Raw genomic sequence first — 21,493 nt, 5'->3', positions numbered from 1 at the left:
TTGTTTTTCAGATTTTTCCAGAAGGCTTTCCATCCCGACAGAACTTCTGATCCAACCAACCTTGGAAGCTTTCCAGATATTCTTAACCTTCAGAAAATAAGGAGGTTTTAGACCTACCTCAAAAGGGTTGACCTCTCGGTGACTACAACCAACTTGGTAAGGCTGACCTTTCAGAACCAACTCTTCTGAAATCCCACTAAAGTCTAATGGACATGATTAAAAAATAAAAAGATTAAAACTAGGTTGTCCACAAAAAGACTAGAAAAATATTGATTACACCCCTCAAGTAGAGATATAGACCATGAGCATAGACTTTTTATTTTAACCACATCAAGACCTTTTTCTTTCTGATATCTGAAAATGGAATCTGGTTTCATCCAGAATCTGCAAATACAAAGCTAATGGTTAAAAGCTTTCAGATGGCTAAAAAAGAGTAGGGTTGTGAAAATAAATTAAAGGGAGGTGCTCGACATAGGCTCGGAAACTTAACATCTTCCCTAATTATTTAGTTCAGAGATAAATAGGTATAGACTGAACAGCTGAAGAGAACTGCTTAACCTTATAGAGAAACCATCAAATAATCTTAAATAATAAAAATTCAATCAGCAATACCAAGCAACCATTCTAACAATAGCAAAGAAAACAAAGGGCAATTGCACACAGCAACTGGACAATAACTCCGAAAGAAGATCAGTAAATTCCAATTCAACTATGATAAATAATACATAGAAATACAGAATATGATGTACAACTTCACAGTACAGTAAAATGATAATGCAACAAGAACTAAATAATTACTCCGAAAGATATCAGCAAATGCCAATTCAACTATGATAAATAATACATAGAAACACAGAATATGATGAACAACTTGTCAATCGGGTTTATCTCGGGTGGTTGAGAGGAATGATTGTTATTCTCCCCGCCCAGGTTCAATCCCCGCAAGTGACATGATGAACTTTGATACAATGGCTTTGAGCCTTCTTGTTGAATGTGAGCAGTCCTTCAAGGATCGAAACATGTCTATACCTCGAATGGAATATAATGATATTTCTCATGGAGAAAAAGTGTGTGTAGTTAGAGAGGAAAAGTTATCATCCTCCCCACACAAGTTCAAATCCCATTTTATGAAATGTTTGTTCTTGGTAAGCTGATTGTTAATAAGCTAAATGTGTATGTCTATTCATGAGTTGTTGTTCTGGCCTTATGCCACAAGAATCTAGGATTTACCCTAGGTACCATCCTCGGAATGAAGGGAAGTGTCCAGGAGGTTTTCTCTAGGATAGGTACCATCCTCGGAATAAGGGGAAGTATCCAGGATGTTTTCTCTAGCATAGGTACCATCCTCGGAATGAGGGGAAGTGTCTGGGATGTTTTCTCTAGGATATACTACCATGAAAAGAACAAAAAAAGATGGATATCGCAGTGCAAAATGCCAACAAAGTTATATGATAGCTTTAGTGTGTTTCTAACAAACTCTACCTTATTGAAAGCTTAATGGTTTCAAGATGTCTCTCTGACTTCATCATATAGCCAAGTCAACAACTACCCAAACCATTAAGATATCCTCAACAGATAGATTAAATGTGACACAAAACCTCTATATATGAATCCATATCGAGGATGGATCATACTATACCTATTTATCTTATAGCCCATATCACATTATCATTCATGTTCTACAAGATAAAATTGGGGTTAAGTAAAATAGTTCAGTGAGCAAATTTCTTTGAAGCTCACTTGATTGTCGGTTCTGCTCCTGTTGTAAAATTAAAATCCAATCAAATAATAGAGAAGGTGGTCATAAAGCTCCTTTAAACACCAATAGACTGAATCAAAACCAATATGTAAAAACAAAAAACAAAAAAATTGAGAAATGCATCATATGCACTTCATGGAACAGAGAGTTGCATCAATCTAACAAGAGGATTACAGTACTACAAGGAAATTTCTTCTCGAAAAAGGCCAGAAATGCTAACATATGATCCTGTGCCCCAATAGGTAGGGATTCAACTTCTTTACAAAAAAATATGATTCAATTTTCATGTTAAATTGTACCAGATATTTTAAGATTCTCAGATTTTACAATTTTCTGGGGTCAGGTTAACATTGCAGAATCAATCAAGTTCAGCTTTTATTCACAATCATATGAATTCTCCCCTCAAAGGAAGTCAATATATGGGCATGAGAAAACTGGAGAGGTGGTAAATCACTGGATTTTTTTGGAAAACAGGAAGTCAGATTTACACCCATGATCATTTCACTTTGAAACGTTAGCCCCACTAATTTTGCAATAGTTTGTTGATGACAACCACTGACGTCCATTAGTAATATGTAACCAATATTTCAAATAACTTTATTGATCATTGCCTCCAAATCAATTTTGTGTTAATTACTCTCTTTCTCCAATTTTCAAAATTCTGATCATTGACATCTTTAACATTTCAAGTTTCAAAACCAAGAAAAGGATCAAACAATGTTGAGCATGAATTTCAGCATTCAACAGTAATTAATAAATCCTAATTTACGTCAGCAAAAAAGAGTAATTGTTACAAACATGTGACAAATAGGGCAAGAGTTTGTTACAAAAAGCTAGCACACAGTTCTGAGACAATCAAAATAAAAATAAAAAAATCAGGATAGACAATCATACTCTTTTTCTGAAGCTCGCAGATTTGATTAAGGTGCTATACGGGTTCATTTAGAACAAGATGTATTTAACTTAGGAATTCTGCTCTTGCTCCCAAGATGATAATTGGTCATTAAATGACATGATATATAAGCTTCTGAGGTATAGAATGATGTTAGCCATCCAAATACCCCTCCACCCATTTGCATCCCTGTTCTCTCTCTCTATTACAACAGAAAGCAACGATGTTTTCTACTTCTTAAAGAGTTCATATAACTCCCCTTTATCTGCCATCTTATCTAACTCATCAGCACCCCCAATGAACTTTCCACGTAAAAAGACCTGTGGGAAAGTAGGCCAATCACTATATGCCTTTAAAGCCTTTCTCACACCACGATTGTACACTTCATCAAACACATCAATTGTTTCATAATCCACCATTTGCTCATACAATATTTTCAATACTCTATAAGATTGTGGGCATTTTGGATCTGTTCTTGAACCTTTAATGAAAACTAACACCTCATTTTCATTTAACAATTTGTCTACCAATTGTTCCACAGGTAAGCTGAATGGCATGTAACGATCAGGTTTTAACCGAAGATCATCCTTAACTGGCCTCTCCTTCTCCATCCATGTGATGTTCCAAGATTCATTTCCCGGGGGAACCTTACCTGCAGCCTCTATGTGCTCGTCCATCCAAAACTTCCATGGATCAATCAATGCACGGTAACGAGGAATATCAAAAACAGCAATCTGCAAAGTGACAGGCATATAATAAGTAGCTGAATATGCTCCGATTTGGTTTACAAATAGTCCGTCATTGAAAACTCTCCATTTGTCAACCCCCTTGAACCAGATCAATCAGAACTTCAAACTTCTGAGGACTGACATTCTGGGTTCTACTGGTTCACAGGAATCTCATCAGCTCTTTACAGTAACCTTACTGAACAAATTAAAAAATAGTTGAGTAACAAACAATTAACATCACAAAAACATCCCATTCAGAGAACCAACTAAATATAACTTATAAAAACTGACTCTCTGGTTTCTTATAGAACCCATTTTACAAGAAAAAAATTTCAAAAGAGACATTGGATTAGTTGAATGAAGAAAATTGACAAAAGGAAGCCAATCCCCCCAGCTGATTAAGGCCCCACTTCCTCCAATGGGATACAATTCCCTAAAGTGCAAGTGGGCATAAAGCATTCCCTATCAAGCAATCACTTTCCAATGAGTTGAAAACCATCAACTGACGAAAAAAAAAAATTAGTAGAGGTGAAGATCATGGTCACACGGTCAAATTCTCTTTATTTTCAATATTGGAAGATAAAATCAACTTTTTGGCTTCCCAAATCCATTATGCTAAGGCTCAAAGTAATTGGCAAAGGTTACGCTCTAAACTTCTATAACTGAAAATAACACAGATAAAACCCCCACGATTGTAGCCTGCAAAAATATAAATAAATATGAGAATACTTTGACCTCACAAGAAATCTCAGATACCCTACCACATATAGATAGGGAACAGCTAGCAACTGCTCTGGAAGCACTGTGATTTGTATCTCTCCAATTTTATCGTGAAGGGCATAGACAATCAAAACAGATGGAAGCTTTTCAAGAAAAACACTTTGGACTCTCAAGGGAGTCGGAACATGCTCTGACAGTATATTCACTACCAAACACCCATTCTCCTCGCTCTTGGGATGCCAGCTCTTCCTTGTTCTTTCTGTAAAACATCACATAAGAAGAGCACCTAACCTGGGAAATGCGAGTAAGCGTGTCAAGCAAACAGCAGAGGCTGTACAAATAAGAATAATTAATAGTTACAAGACAGGCATCTGATAACCTCACCTTATTTGGGTTTATTAGGACAGGCATGTCCCTTACCTGCAAGCTGGTAGACACCTAGTTGTTTTATTTTAGTTTATCTATTCTACTGCCATGCAGCTGGACATGTTGGTGTCTTTATTGTTATTAGAAGGAGAATGAATAGTGTTCATAACATTGGCATGGGCAAAAACTCAATGAGGACCCAGAAAATATCTTCTCGGAAACATCAACAAAAAAATCAACAAACTGTGGCAAACATTAAATAATAAAAAATATATTCAGTTTTCTCAAAATTTTAAACATATAAAACAACAACAACATCAGAGAAACACATTGGCACATAAATATGGAGAAATCATTGATATACATGATGTAGTGGATTCCAAATAATAATGATACATCAAAGTAGATGCTGAATCCGAAACCCTGATAGCTGTCCAATCAAGGACTCAAAAGTGGAGAACCAATACAAAAGGACATCATGTATATAAATGTATCTCACCATCATGAGGTAGATGTACAATGACAAAAAAAAAAAACTAGCAGCTAGCTATCTGATATCAATGCTCTCTCCCCCTTTTACGGGAAAAGGTCATGGGCTGTTTGCCAGGCCTGCCCCTAACAATAGAAGGCCCTGGCCCTACACCAAATGTCTGATGATGACTGATGGGTGTAGAACTATGTTCATCAATCTGTGTAGAAGTTGGTGCTGATGCTAGCACACCCTCCTTCTCCCCCTGCTCATCCTCCTCTTGCTCCTCCTGTTGTTGTTCCTCCTCTAACCAAGCAATTGACTCCTCCGTGACAGGCGTCTTAGACTCCACCCTCCACTTAGACAATACATCAATATTGTCTAAGGAAATGGCATCCACATCTGGTGTTCTCTCCATTTTCTTCATCCATAGTCAGAGATTGTAATGGACATACACCAAGTCATTGAGACATGAAAACCCCAACATATAAGCTATCTCCACAATGAGTGATGATGACCGTAAGCCCCCCTCCTTCCTTCTCCAACAGCCAAGAAACACAAATTATATCTATATATACATATATATATATATATATATATATATATATATATATGTATATATATATATATATCCACAATCACTTAAAGCCTCACAGGTTCTGCCAGCTCAACAACTCTTTAGGCAGTGGCAAGATTTTTTGCCAAAAAATTACAATTTTTTCACAAACATTGCAATGTTTTGTTTCATGAAAAAGTTGTGGTTTTTTCAAGCTGAAAAAATTATTATCTTTTGGCACATCACCAGAAAATTGACGATGTTATCAACATTGACCTAAGTGATAAAGCCTCAAAGCACAAGTGCAACCCTAACAGAACTAAGAGGGCTATCGCTATCACAACAATAGCACAGCTTCTCACTTAAATTTAGCCCTCCTCTAGCACAAAGGGGTGTCCCTAGGATTATGATTACTAAGGCTTATGAGATGAAGCCTTAGAATTAATGAACAGTTGCCTTAAACCAGAAAATTAAATGGTTTATTAGGTTTATCGTTAGGGTGGTTGGAGGTGAGAGACTAGTGTTGATAAACCAATTGGGCATATGGAGTCTTACTTTTCTAAGAGGACTGGAAATTATAAATGGATGGAGGTAAACATGCTGTTCAAACATGCAGAAATATACCTATGACAGCTAGATTAAATGGCTGGAAAGTAACATATTCGTAGGCCCTTGAAAGGTGCTCTACTTAGAGATTTTATTTGTAACTTAAATACACCATGCAAACTTTCAATGAAACAACATAACATCAATACTTCAAACTTGAAGATATAGACAGCAAGAAGATGAAATAGATATCACCTCATTCACCATCCTTGTTCAATTACATAGCTGACCTATCATGAAGTCCTTATTGCAGCAGATTTAGTAAAAGATCCCAGCACATAAAATCGGCAATATGGAAATAACCGAAAACTTTTGCGTTACATATAGCTTTCATAAGAAATTAAGTATAAGCCAAACAAAAGAGTAGTTTCTCCAAATTTTCAACAGCCGTTACAATGTGAGGGGCCCTCTCTTATAGAATTAGGGCTCAAAACCCTAAAACATAAAATAATAATATCCAAATGCTAGATCCATGATCTCTACTAAGAAAACAGAAAGAATAATATCCTCTAACTACCTCTTATATAAGTCAAAACCCTAGAACAATAAAAGAGTAAAATAGAAGCATAGTTTTGAAAAATGGAACCGGGTTTTGAACCAGCCCACCTATCTAACCAGGTTTTGAATCAGCCCATCTATCTAACCAGATTTTGCACTGGAACCAGGTTTTAACTTTTGAACCAGCCCACCCATCCAACCGGGTTTCAAACTGGAACAGGATCAAACTAGATCGAACTGGATTCAATGAACTGGATTTGAAAAAAAACACAAAAAATATTTTTTTATGAAAAAAATTACTTTCGAGATTCCAAACCATCATTCCAAACAATTAGAGACAAAATATGCAAAGTTTGCTCACCTATATACCATGTAAGGGTGAATACATATCAACAACAAAATACATAATCAATGAGGCTCTAAATGGCCTCTAGAGTCCAAAAACAATGCTACAAGCTACTAGGCCACTGGCCTACTACAAATCATTGATCAACATGATCGCTCATCAAACTCATCATGATTCACCACTGCTAGAAATGTGATCATCAACAAGAGCTACATAAACATCATCTAGCTTAAAGTCTCCAGACTCAAATTCCTTAACATTTATACGTGGTAGAAGCTGTAAAAGATTAACATGCCAAACCAATAATTTTAGTTTGAGTGAAGGGTTCATCTCCTCAACCTTACAATATGGTAGAAAAATCTTAACATGTCGAACCAATTATTTTGGTTTGAGTGGGGTACATTTTTTTAAGGTCGTCACAGAGAAGTTCAACAATCAATACCACCAAAATCAGATCAGTTCAACGATCAATACCACCGATATCAAGGCACATAAAGAGCTTCATGCTCTTGATTAAATACCAATCTTATACGCTAGTACATGAAAGAATTCAATGAAAATTGTTGCAATCCTAGATTCCTACCAATCCTAAAATCCTTAAAATTGTCAAGTATATTGAATTTTCAGTGGGATATGAAATTCTACTTTCTCCATATGAAGTCTGATAAGATTGGAACCACTCCCAAACATCCTAAAACAATTAAATTTTAATGGTAATGTGAAAAAAGTCAATAAAAGTTAACATTTCCTTTATCTGTTGACATTTCCTTTATCTTTCCTTTTTATCCTTTTACTTTAAGAATTTAACACTACCATTGATTGCCAGCATTGCTAAGGTTGAGTTAGGATTTTTGTTTAGGTTTAGGGTTTAGGAAGGGGAGGGTTGGTTTTATAGCCCAACAAGGTTGTTTTGGGAGGAAAACATCCCCTAGTTTCCTACAAAACCACCTGAAAAACAACCATTGTGGGCCCTTGAATCCCCACACGCATTTGAGATCAAACCAGCCGATTAGGGCCAGTTTGTAACTTTGTACCTGTTAGGTACTAGACCGGCCAGTTGGGTACCTAACCGGTACAAACTAAACCTCCAACTGGGTTTTTTTACCAGTTCATTACCCAACCCTATTTGATCGGTCGGTTTGACCAACTACCGATTCAAAACGGTTGATTTCAAAAAATATGAATAGAAGGGCAGTGTAGTGGGGATGTCACTTGTCCTCTCAAACGCAAAGCATCTTGTTTGATTATGCTAACTTGACCACATAAATATGTCCCAAATGCCATGTGTGACATCTTCTCAATGAGCACTCCTCAAGAATCATCAAGAAATGTGCAATAGATCAATAAATGAAGGAGCACTTCGTCGATTAGAAAGTTAACCTCATCAGAAGACTAACAACATGCCCAAAATAGCTAGGGCATTTCCTCCAAGGGATTGTCAAGCTCATCCATCAAGAGAAAGCATATGAATATGTGCAAGAAATACCATGGAGCTATTATAACATCCTCCAAGGACCAAAAATGACTTCAAATAATGTGCCCAAGAGATAGATCCATGTGCATTAAACTCACTGCCAAACTCCCAAATACATGAAATGAGGTAGACTCTCTAGCATAGCGGGCATAAGGGTGCTACACCTCAAAACATGTGCCCAAAAAGAGGTGCAACCTAGTATAATAAACCCGAATTATGGCACGCCCTCAAAGACAAGCATAAACTAATCAAAACCATGTGCCAAACTCATCAATTCCTCTCCAAAACCATAGGCAAAACAAATAAGCGACCGAGTAAATTGTGCAAAGTAGTTAGGCCTCATGCTTAGGCCTCATGCATAAATATGCTAAGAGGTGATGATTCAAACAAATGCTCCATGACACAATGAGCCAACAATCTCAACAATACCATCCTAAGACTATGAATACCCCATACACTGGGGCATTCCTTAATCACGCCAAAGCATCATGAAAAGTGCACCAATATAGCCATTGGACTTTGGAGGGCTAACCACGTAGAAAAATGCGTAAATGGGGGGAGTGCTTCAATAAGAAAGCCATGAAACAGGATGAAGAATCCACCAATGACAACAATAGACCACCTCCAACCAAGATGCTCCAACAACAAACAAAGGAGGTACCAACTCCAAGGTAGAGCACTCTAGGGAGCAACAAGAATAGATGAACAAGTGGAACACCCTCACTGGGACACCTCAACATCCACATAGTAGTCAAAAGATACACTATAACAAGGGAATTGCTTATCTAGGATAATTGTACAAGTAAAATGCCACTCATCGAAGCCAAGAGTTGGGATGTCAAATAAATGATAATCAATGATACATGTGCAACTGAAAAGTTAAAATATGGCTCAAAAGACATCATACTCCATGTTTCCCCTACAAGATAACAACTTCTAGAGACACTCATTTGGGTGTGGTGATGTTGGTTTGACAAGCTTTCCAACTCATGTTCTTCTAATTCAATTGTGCTCTTCCACTTATTCCATTAGATGTATAATGATCTATGTCTCACATCACTCAGGAGCTCTTTCAAATGGACTTTGCCATGGTATATCAGCCCGTATACCTTAGCCCTCAAATGTTATAAGCACTCAAAGATGATACCCCATGCATGATCATTATTCCAATTGATATGCTACGCTCTCTTGTGTGGGCGTTCTTTTTACACATGGTGACGATGGTTTCTCTATTAAATTGTGAATGAACAAATTTTGGTTATGATCTAATAGCACGTCTTAACAATAAAGATTTTATTAGTTTGTCACATTTTATTGTGGAGGGGCATAATTATCCTTAGATAATTGTCGTCAAGACTTAGGAAAAGTTGTACTACCGAAGATCTCGTTGGGTTAGTGTACTTCATATCCTAACCATACTTAACACCTTCCATCGTTCCCTTTCACTCCCATCTCATTTCATAAAAAGATATTAATTCCAGTCATGTTTGGACTTATCACATGTCATCTAGCAAGGTTTAATCAAGCAAATTGAATAGCAATGTAAGCCAAAGACAAATAAAGCCCAAAATGGCTAGAGAAGAAAAGCATTAAAGTAAAGAACGAAAAAATCATGAAGCTAGAGATATACCACCTCATTGTTGATTTGGGGTAGCATCGGATGTGCTCTAGCCACGAAATTCGGTGGAGAGGTTGGGGCACATGAGATCTCCAATACCCAGAAAGGGTTTGGGCAGATTCTAAACAGTTCAGGAGATATTAAAATAATTAATATTTTTAATGGAGTCCCTAAGTCTAAACGTAGGGAAATTAAAATATTAATGTGGATTAATATGAAACTATGTTAGAATGGTCCAAAAGACATGGATCAAACTAGATCTAATCTTAGTCGTTGATTAGGGACTTAATCTCGGCTGTTGATATGTCAACGAGAAAAGTATAAGAGGAGGCTTTAGGGTCACTTGGAGAACACACCAGAGTGATCAGTCATTCTATTCTCTAAAGCGGGGTTTGCTAAGAGAGATAAAATTAGTGCTCGGGAGATGCAGCTGAGGGGCATTTGAGTACAGAGAAACAGAGAGGTAGAGATAGTGTCGGGTGAGCAGCGCAGTAGCCAAGGAGAGTGACGCAGAGCCAGCCAGGGCTCATGCAGGGCCACGCAGAGGTAGCCGAGAGTTGCGCAGAGCCTCAGAGAGGCCAGCGTTGCTGACGCAGAGGGCCAGAGAGTTGACGCAGGGCCTCCCAGGGCTGACGCAGACCCATCCGGGGTGACGCAGGGCCAGCGTGAGACAGAGAGGGGCTGACGCAGTCCAGAGAGAGGCTGACGCTGGGGTTTCTAGGGCAGATTGGTGTTGAGTAGCTGCTGGAAAGATTATCAGGGGTTTCAGCTAGGAGATTTGTCAGAAACTGAGAGGTATTACTGCCAAGGAAATTCTCTGTTGGGTAGGCTAGTTTCAGCACCCAGATTGTACTCTGATATTGCTTAATAAGAAAACCCTCAGATAGCTGCACCGTTTTCCCACATTAGGTTTTTCCGGGGACATTAGTCCAAAAATAATGGTGCCATATGGTGTGTTTGTTTTTGTTTCTTTTAGTTGCTGGTCTGTAATATGGTGAGCATGCACTAGCGTTTATTTTTAGTATTTATATTGTAAATAGCTTGTTAAGGAAAATAACAAGTAGGTAGGAATAAATCAGATAACGTGCATGGAGGGTTTCTAACTAAGTAAACTTAGAAACTTCAACACTCATTAAAAAGACTTAATCCCCAAGTCCTATGCTAAAAAAATGCATATCTAAAGAAAATGACTAAGAAACCAAGGAAAATTACAAAAAAGGGTCATAAGTGACGTGACAAGGTTGTAAATCTAACTAAATCTCCCTCTTAAAAAAGATTTGCCTACACAAAATAAAGATTCCTATCTCTAGAAAGCTAGTTGGACCGGTTAGAGGAATTTTAACATCATCAGATGTGACTTTGAAAGTCAATACATGAAGCCCCTTTCCCCTTTCCCATAAGTTATTTCATTATTTTACCTAGTTCTAACCAAGTGACTTAGGAAATACTTCTTGACTTAGGAATTGGCAAATGTAATAAGGGTAAGGCTATACTATAGTGGTAAGCCTAGGCATTTTATAAAGTTAACTTATACTATGATGTTGTTAAAAGAGATTACTTATTGTACATTTCCTAATGACTTGTGTTGAGACTTGATTCACTATTATAGTTGGGCGCCCCACAGTCGGTTTTGTACACTAAGCCTCAAGATCCATGTACCTCCATTAAGATCCATGTACCAGCAAACAAACATATTTGTATACACTAGGATCCACAACACTGCATTGGGATATGTGTCAATGCCTAGGGATATGTGACAATGCATTAACATCATCAAGAGGTGTCCACATCATCACTTGTACACTTTGTGGCATATGGAGCACGTATTGGCTCATCATGGTGGTCACTACTTGATATCCTAGCCTACATGAGAAGTGCACCCCTTTTGGACCTCTCTTTCACACGAGTCATTTCTAGGCTTTTGGAGATGGTTTTTACTTGGCACGTGTATGAACACTTCCTATGCACATTTCTCTCTCCTAACTCATGAGTGAGATATCTAGAGCCTTCTAGAAGGGCACACTAAATTCTCGCTTGTTTACTCACGTGTGAAGCTTATGAAGCCTTCTAGAAGGGTGCATTTCACTTTCCTTCTTTAGCTCACACATGTGAAACTTCTAGAAGGGATCTCAAAGGTTTTTGTCATGGTTTTGACCTCTTACATTGTATTGACCCCTTGTTTGAGGAGGCCACCCCTATGACTGAAAAAGATTTATAACTACCTATGGTGTTTTCCCATGGTTTTACTTGATAACATGGTATTGAGCTCATGGTATTGTTTTGAGCACATAGTTTTGTTTTAGCCCATAGTATTCATTGTATGGTTTAAACTTTAGGGAGCACCTTATCTATATAAGGAGGGTTCCTCCCTAATTTCTCATGGTTGGAAATTGATTGGAGAAACTTATTCGCTCAATATTGAGTGTTAATCTTTTCTATTTCCTTGCGTGAGTGTTCTAGTGTGATTTTGGGAGGGTTTGGTATTGCAAGATTCGTCGAGAAAGGAGCTATTGCAAAGCAAGCAATGCAAGTGAGTTATGAATTGTTTCCATTTCATTTCTTTGTTAAATTTAAGGCTAGATCTATGATATTGGAGGTGAATATCTTAGGGTTTTCCCTCCTTACTTAGGTTTATGTTTAAACTTTTAAAATTTGCAATACTTAGGCTAAATCCAATTGACCTCCTTGTGATTATTGCATACTTCAAATTGCTTAGCTTGATGCTCACCAAGAAATCTTCCAAGATATTTGGAGACTTCAAACACGAAAGTTGAGAGGACAACTACTCAGGAATAGTTTAGACTCCATATCCCAATGGTAAGCACTAGTTTTCTCTTTTCTTTTCTTGTTGTCTCATTTAATTTATCCCTTTTAATTTTTTGTTTGCAAGCAACCAAGGGTTTTCATTAGTTTTATTTTCAGATCTAGGTTGCACCTTTCAAGTTTTGATCTAAACCAATGATTTATCTTGCATCAAACTTGGATTCTAATGCAGGTCACAGTTCTTAATTGGCTCTAGTCAAGAACTGCACTTTAAAGTTGGATGTAAAGTTTCTTTCTTGTTGTATACGATAAACAAACCAAGCTATATTTTGTGGAATGGTAGATCCTAAATCTGAATTCACCTAAGACATATCCACATTGAATGATAAATCTGGTTAATGAAGTACTGGTATGACACATGAGGAAAATCACTTAACAATTTTGTAAATTGCCATCATGTATGGATAAAACTTGCCATATTTCAAATGCTAAATATTCATAAATGGCATAATATTTAGAAGTTGTTTTGATTATTGTGTGATCTAAAGCATTTTACCACCAAATCAATGTTATATTAGATCTTAACGCCTTCCTTTAAGGACTTGACAATGTGCATTTAGTATAGCTCTGTTTAGTTAACACTGGTTTCAAAATTGACTCTCAGTGAGTTCAGTATTATGTTCCTCAAGTATTTGTTCTAATGCTCATTTTGTGCCAAATTGAATGCTTAAATCTTAGATTCGCTCCAGGGATTTCAAGTTTATTCTTAATCTAACTTGCTGGTTCGAAAGTCTAGGCAAGGTTTTGATTGCAATAGATCTGAAACATATCCAAAGGATCCTCATCTTTTCAGGTTCAAATCAATTCTGAATAGGTAAAATTTTCTTTATTTTAGTCAAAGTGATTGCAGATCTAGGAATTGAGTGACTGTAGCATACCAGATCTGCAACAAAGACAAGGATTATAGCACTTTTTCAAGTCACAGTTCAAAAATTTCTCTAGTAACTCTCTTTATATATATATTCCAACTGTAATTTATTTTAGGTTTAGAATTTTTGGGTGATTTTCTCAAGAGGGGGGTTTTCACCCAAATTCAGAAAAAATAATTTCCAGCTTGCCAGAAATTGTATTTTTCACCTGCCATAGGATGAGAGACCTCGTAAGCCTCAAAGTAATTCCAAATCTCCTATTAGATAAATCTCAAATTGTACAAATCTCAAATTAGATAAATATATGCAATCAATACTTCAGTACATGTCACATGAACAACAAAACATTAAATCTTAAGAGATTGAAAATAGAAGAAGACTTGTGGGCCATAATTCATAGCTCCAGAGTCTAGAATCTATTATTTTCAGAAGCCCGAATGTAAAAGAAATTGATTGAATAATTTGATATCCCCATCACACCAACAACAAAGTTTCTCATCCCTCAACATATTCAGAGAACTTGAGAATCAACAATGATGTTCTTAGGGGAACCGTGGTTATTCAACAATGCTACCAAATTAAAAAAAGAAGCCCTAGCATTAGATGTCATGAGAGCAGGTACACCAGGGTATATCTATCTTAACTCTAGATCTAACAAGTTTTGAGAGGGATCAAATCACTTTAAGTGCAAAACTTTTTCTCAACTTTTACATTCTAAAAAGAGGTTTGCACCTCAAGCGATTTGATCCCTATTGACACATGATAGATCTGGAGTTAAGATGGATCTACACTAGTCTCTGTCTGTATGGGTGCACCATGTGTCAACTTCATGTTGAGCATAGAAAGAACATGTATTAAAGTCTGATCTATATATATATATACACACACCACATGTCAATTCCATGTTGGGCATGGAAGGACTTACAGATCTCCCTCATATTGAATAGCATGCAATTGAAATGTATTAACTGTAACAATGATGTTCTTAGGGGAACCGTGGTTATTCAACAATGCTACCAAATTAAAAAAAGAAGCCCTAGCATTAGATGTCATGAGAGCAGGTACACCAGGGTATATCTATCTTAACTCTAGATCTAACAAGTTTTGAGAGGGATCAAATCACTTTAAGTGCAAAACTTTTTCTCAACTTTTACATTCTAAAAAGAGGTTTGCACCTCAAGCGATTTGATCCCTATTGACACATGATAGATCTGGAGTTAAGATGGATCTACACTAGTCTCTGTCTGTATGGGTGCACCATGTGTCAACTTCATGTTGAGCATAGAAAGAACATGTATTAAAGTCTGATCTATATATATATATACACACACCACATGTCAATTCCATGTTGGGCATGGAAGGACTTACAGATCTCCCTCATATTGAATAGCATGCAATTGAAATGTATTAACTGTAAGAAATTTTTACTTGCAATACTTATATATAGGATGTATAACTAAATACATGGTGTATATATATATATATATATAACAAAAAAAAGTATTTCAAATACAATATTTCCATGTCCAAAATTTATATATAAAACACATGTATTCACTTATACATCTCCCTCAATACTGGGATGTGAAAAACACTTATCAGTGTAATGATAATTTTTTTACTTATTGTTTTTTTTATATTTTTTTTTCTTCGTGGAAAAGCAAGGTAGGTCCACCCGAAGGGACCGCACCCCCTGGCCAAACTAATCCAAGCCTAACCCCGAGAGCGTCGAGGAGAATTGAACCCACGACCTCCGAATGGCAAGGTCCTTTTAGCAATGGGACCTTTAGCAATGGGACCTTGACCAATTGAGCTAACCTTTGGGGCTCTCTTTTTATATTATATATAATTGATATTGAAATATTTTTTTATGGCTCACATTTAAATATTTCTTTTTAAATGTTAGGCATCAACTCCATATTAAACACCCATGTATTCAAAAGCACCTATTGTGTAATAACATTTTTTTTACTTTCCACACATATACATACATATAGTTGATATTGAATTAAATATTTCATTTATTAGTAATAAGAAATATTTTCTATTTTTACTTTTTTGTTATATACATATATATATATATATATATATATATTTGAAATGACAAACATCAACTCCATCTTGCACGGTGAAGGAATCACGCATCTCTCTCAGATTGGGATGTAAAAAGTACATCAGTAAGATTTTTTTTACTTTCAAATATTCTCTATATATAAAGTACATATAAATTTCACTTAAGGTGGACATTGAAATATTTTATTTAAGGTCCACATTGAACTAATTTCTTGTTCTTGATAACTTTTTCAAATGCCATATGTCAACTCCATGTTGAACATAAAAGGAATTACACATCTCCTTCAATTGGGCTATAGTAAGCGCCTTTCACTGCAACAAAGTAGACCTAAACAAAAGACTAAAAGGGATAAGATTGATATTGATAATTGTGTATGGCATTTCTATCCTACAACTCCTTAGGTTGATCCTCCTATTCGGATATTCCTCTATATTGTGGAAGATAATGCCAAATATTGTTTCAGTCCAAATATTTAGACAAAAGTTAGGGATTTTTATATTTTTCTGTGCTAGGCCAGAACATACTTTAGATAGACAACACGGTTGGTCTTCTTGTGTAGTTTTGGCCTTCACGTGTCTATTTTGGAATTGAAGCTTATGTTAGGAATTGTTTCGCAGGGCATAAATAACTTGTTGGGAAGGTGCCAGAGATGCGAAGGTGAAGCGAACAAAGTTCCTTCTTAAGATTAATTACTCCAAATGACTTGGAATATCAAATTATTCATTAAGGATATAAATATTATATTAAATATGTGAATAAGAATAAGAATGATTATGATAATGATTTACAATGAGAACAAGAGGCTTGCTTATATATCACGCAAGCGTCTCTTCATGAAGAGTCATGTCCTATTAGACATGCCTCTTCAACCTAATTATTAGCTTAACTTAACTATTATTTATGATTATTATCTTTTACATTATATTTATATTATTTATATATTTTATTCGTTACATTGCCTCCTTCCTCAAAAAGCTTTGTCCTCAAAGCTTGTCGATGAAAAAAGCTTGATTTCTTTTTCGGCTTTGAAAGTCTTTCTGTTTTGGAATAGTCATCCTCGTCGATACAAGTTGATATGATCTTCTCAGTGACAAACAAAATTGTCGCACCGAGAAGGGATCAGACCATCCCAGATTAATCTTCTGTATAGCATTCTGATCACTAGAATTTTGTGACGACTTGTTAGCATAAGACTGGATTGATTTTACGTCATTATTCTCTGAAACATCAATTTGTTGTTTCTGGTCTGAATGGTACCGATACGTAGCATGGTTGATTGGTCTACTCTCGTGATTCGGATGTCGATATGGAGTTTTTAGATTTTCTTCTGGCGAAGATGTTGTTGAATTGGTTATGGAACATTCACCTGGGATGTCCATTGTCTGAACTGCAACATCTACGTGTGTCGTTTCTTCAACTAGCTTGTCTTCTTGAAAAGTCATATTCACTGGATCGGTATTCGTTCCCTTACTTTCAACTTGGACTGCTACGACTGGAGATTCCGATGCTTCTTCTTGAGTGAATTGTTCCAACTTATCTTTTAATGCTTTCTTATCATCCTTAAGCTTCTTAATTTGAGTGAGTAGACTTTGATTATGGTTTTTCAGTCGTAAAAGTTCTTTGATTTCTGATTTATCAACCTTATTTTCAGTGTTTTGAATTTTAAAATTTTCATCTTTTAGATCTTTGATTTGTTCTAATAAATTTTTACTAAGGTTCTTTAAACGCAAAGTTTCCTCTTCTTGTTCTGATAAGTGCTCCTTGAGTTCCTTCTTTGAGACTTTAGTCTTCTTGACTTGTTCGAGTAGCTTTTCCTGGTGACCTCTTAGGCTCGAAATTTCTGTGTCTCTGCTGCAGATGACTTCTTCAAGCTCTTTTTGCTTCTTTGATATAGTTTTTTTGTTATCTTGAAACATCAAATCTGAGATATCCTTAAGGTCTTCTAATGAAGATTTTATTGATTTTGATTTACTTGTTATGTCTCGAAACATGACCATCTTCCCTTTATAAGGAAACGTCAAAACTTGTTTCTTTATGTTTAACATGAATGTACCCAGATCCTTAAACCAGGGTTGACCGAGTATGATGTCAGTGTTTATATCTGTCCTTACAACATGAAATTGAGATATGTAGTCATAATGACCTATTGTCACTTGTAGATCACTAATTTTATACTTGTTTTGGTCAAAAATATTTTTCTTTACACTAATGCTTAGCTCTGGAATTAATAGTTGATTTGCCAAGTTGATGTTGATATAATTTTTATCATTGCTTGGGTTGATGGCGACATTAACTTCTCTTCCTTGGATATTTCCTTTTAGTGTAATTACTCTATGATCTGTAATTGAAAGACCATTATAGGAAAACCTTTCTTCCTTCATCATTTTAACTTTGTATGGAAATATTTTTTATTTTATTTTTTTATTTTTTAAACTTATTTTATCTCCCTTTATATATATATATATATATTTCCAATATTCTCTTCTTCTTCTTCTTCTTTTGTTCACTCTTTTAATAAAAATTTTATATAATAATAATTTTTTTTTAATATATATAATTATAAATTATATATATTATATACTTTTAATTTATATATATTATAAAATTATAATTATATAAAATTTATATATACTTTTTTGGCACCCACTTTTCCTTTCATATGTAACTATATAAGGCTTATATAGTATTTTTTTTTATAATTATAATAATATTTTTTTTTTTCGAAAATTTGGATGAGTCGTGACTAATTTGGATGAGACGTGAACTAATTTGGATGAGACGTGACTCTTAGTACGGTCACAATCTTTAGATTTGAACGATTAAAATTATTTAGATCACACCTTTTTTCTCCAATGCTTATCAAAATATCTTTCACTTTTAAAATACCATGGGCAATTACCATGGGTTGTTTCTAAAACCTCGGTTAATGTTCTCCACGTAAAATGTAAAATGTAAAACTTACTACTGGTTTCTAAAACCACGGGCAATTACCATTGGTTTCTAAAATACCATGGGCAATTGTTTCTAAAACCTCGGTTAATGTTCTCCACGTAAAATGTAAAACTTACCGCTGGTTTCTAAAACCACAGGCAATTACCATTGGTTTCTAAAACCACAGGCTTCTCCACGTAAAATTTTTTAAATATACTTCAAAAGATTCCCGCGTATATTTATTATGCACTTTTATCAATAATGTAAAACCCTTTATATATATATATATATATATATATTTTTTTTTTCAATTTTTTTGTTTGTTTGTTCAGAATATATTATTTCCTTTCCTCTTTTCTTTTTATATACCCTTCTTATTTATTCTTTATTATTTTTTTTAAATAATGGCCAAAGACCTAAAAAATGGAGAATCTCCCAATATGTAGCGAAACGCTTCAATTATGACAGCAACGAAGTTGATGATAGGTTGATAGCCAAAGGCCTGGTGATCAGCCAACGTGGCTCTGATACCACATGAAGCGAACAAAGTTCCTTCTTAAGATTAATTACTCCAAAAGACTTGGAATATCAAATTATCCATTAAGGATATAAATATTATATTAAATATGTGAATAAGAATAAGAATGATGATGATAATGATTTACAATGAGAACAAGAGGCTTGCTTATATATCACGCAAGCGTCTCTTCATGAAGAGTCATGTCCTATTAGACATGCCTCTTCAACCTAATTATTAGCTTAACTTAACTATTATTTATGATTATTATCTTTTACATTATATTTATATTATTTATATATTTTATTCGTTACAGAAGGATATGTTTCGGTTGCATTCCAATAACGATTATAGTCAGGATACATATCAACAAATATGTCCTAGAAATTTCAAAGATCAATAGCTATAAGGTATTACAAATATAAATTTCATCCAGGGAAGAGTGTTACCAAAAAAAATCATTCAACAATCAACAAGAATCGATACTTAAAAATGAGCACCAAATGCACAATTAAGTCTATAACAATATATGTAAAACCATTTCATCCGTGCTACTTCCTTTGACTCTCAATCATATGTGCTTTGGCTCCATTCTTCATGGGAATTTTAAGCAGTGAATATTGGTCTCCAAACAGCTGACTGAATATATAAGATAAACCAAAACGCCCATTCCTGATCAAAGTTGACAGTATTAATCAATTATCAAAAGTTAGGAGTGCAAAGTTACACTATAACTGCTTTCACTGTCAAACCATCTCTTTTGCCTTTGAGGTCAATAATTAAGCTTTCGCTTCATTCTTCTGTTGAGGTATTGGACACTTGTATTCACAAGGGTCCTGGAAACAAAGCTTAAAAGTTAATGCACTCAAGCCAGAAAGTATTAGGATCCTCAGATTTAAGAAATAGGTAGTACTGCCTTACGATTCTCACAATTGATTAATTTTTGGGCTGGGTTTCTCATTGCCAAACCAGTCTTTCTGGCATGCACAAGGTAAATGCATGGCCTGAAGGAAGGAAAAGATGGCAACCACTTTACCCCGGCCAACTCTTGAGAGTTTACTTGTCAAACTCTTTACAAGATGCAAACATTGATTTAATTTTATCAAGTATAATATGTACCTGTAAATAAATTATGTTTCTATGTCATTTTTCCTCAAGTATCTCTATGTATGATAGAGTTTATTACCAACGACCATTTATTTAATCAGCTCATTCAATTCCATGCACGAATTTCTTATTAGTTAAAATAAAGAAACTCCACAGAATGATAAATCAAATTCCAACTTCCATATCAACAGTCTGAATCAAAAGGTTACTTACATGTTTGAAACCAACAGAGAAACCTAATCTGTATCAGTATATATGTGAGAAAAAGCAAAAGGTGCTTGAAAGATGCGAAGTGTAAATTCATAAAATCGCAGTCTATTTAGGATTGTGTGACATGTTTTTGTAAATCCCGTACAATCAAATAAAATGTCAACAGTCAAACTCATTCGCTAGTAATGACAAACTAATGAAGCGAGGGACTCAATTCTAGCATCTTGAAAAATAGAAATGATTGCTAAACATGCTGGCTGAATAAAGGTAAGCCATAATAATCATTCTCAACTTATCTGCCTCTGTCCTACATCCCTTCTATAAGAAAATCTGAGTTCCCTATTTCTTACTCTTAAGGCATTCTTGGAGCTCCCCTTTCTCTGCCATCTCTGTTAGAATATCAGCACCCCCTACAAACTCTCCCTTTATAAACACTTGAGGGAATGTAGGCCAACTACTGTAGACTTTTAATGTTTCCCTCAAACCAGGGTTGTAATCTTCATCTAGAATATTAACCGATTCATAATCTAACCTGTGTTCATTCAATATTGTCAAAACTTTGTGAGAAAATCCACACTGTGGGGCCGTTCTTGAACCTTTAATAAATACTACTATCTCATTCTCCTTTACCAATTTGTCAATCAATTGTTCCAAAGTCACTGTCAGTTGCACATGCCGACCAGGTGTAAGACGAAGATCAGGCTTGGTCTGTCTCTTCTTTACCCATATGGTGTTACCAGATTCATTTCCAGGAGGAACCTTACCTATAGCATTTATGTGCTCCTCCATCCAAACTTTCCATGCATCAGTCAAAGCAGTGCGATCAGGTACATCAACAAGAGCAATCTGTAAAGCGACAGGTTTTGGATGAGGCAAACATGCTTAAATTTAGATATATTCTCACATCAAAGAAGTTCCGCTTTTAGTCTC

The 21,493-nt window shown here is 35.5% G+C and overlaps 1 protein-coding gene across 2 annotated transcripts in view; it reads right to left on the bottom strand.

Moving 5' to 3' along the window:
• Window positions 1-2,560: 2,560 nt before the first annotated feature.
• The window catches only part of LOC149161110 (bifunctional monothiol glutaredoxin-S16, chloroplastic-like), a 55,638-nt gene continuing 36,705 nt past the window's right edge, over window positions 2,561-21,493 (bottom strand). Inside the window, exon 2 of one of the 2 annotated variants that reach the window (XM_089436882.1) lies at window positions 2,561-3,385. In XM_089436882.1, the coding sequence (XP_089293008.1) occupies window positions 2,882-3,385 (504 nt within the window). In that variant the 3' untranslated portion in view covers window positions 2,561-2,881. Of the gene's footprint in view, window positions 3,386-20,628; window positions 21,410-21,493 lie in introns of those variants that run through there. The other variant, XM_089436881.1, reaches the window with a different exon arrangement.

This window comes from Pinus tabuliformis, chromosome 5_2, assembly GCF_031772625.1.
Source record: "Pinus tabuliformis cultivar Carrire ecotype Pingquan chromosome 5_2, CPIR1, whole genome shotgun sequence".
NCBI lineage: Eukaryota > Viridiplantae > Streptophyta > Pinopsida > Pinales > Pinaceae > Pinus > Pinus tabuliformis.
The sequence above is the reverse complement of the archived record's forward strand: the minus strand, read 5'-3'. Positions and strand labels throughout refer to the sequence as shown.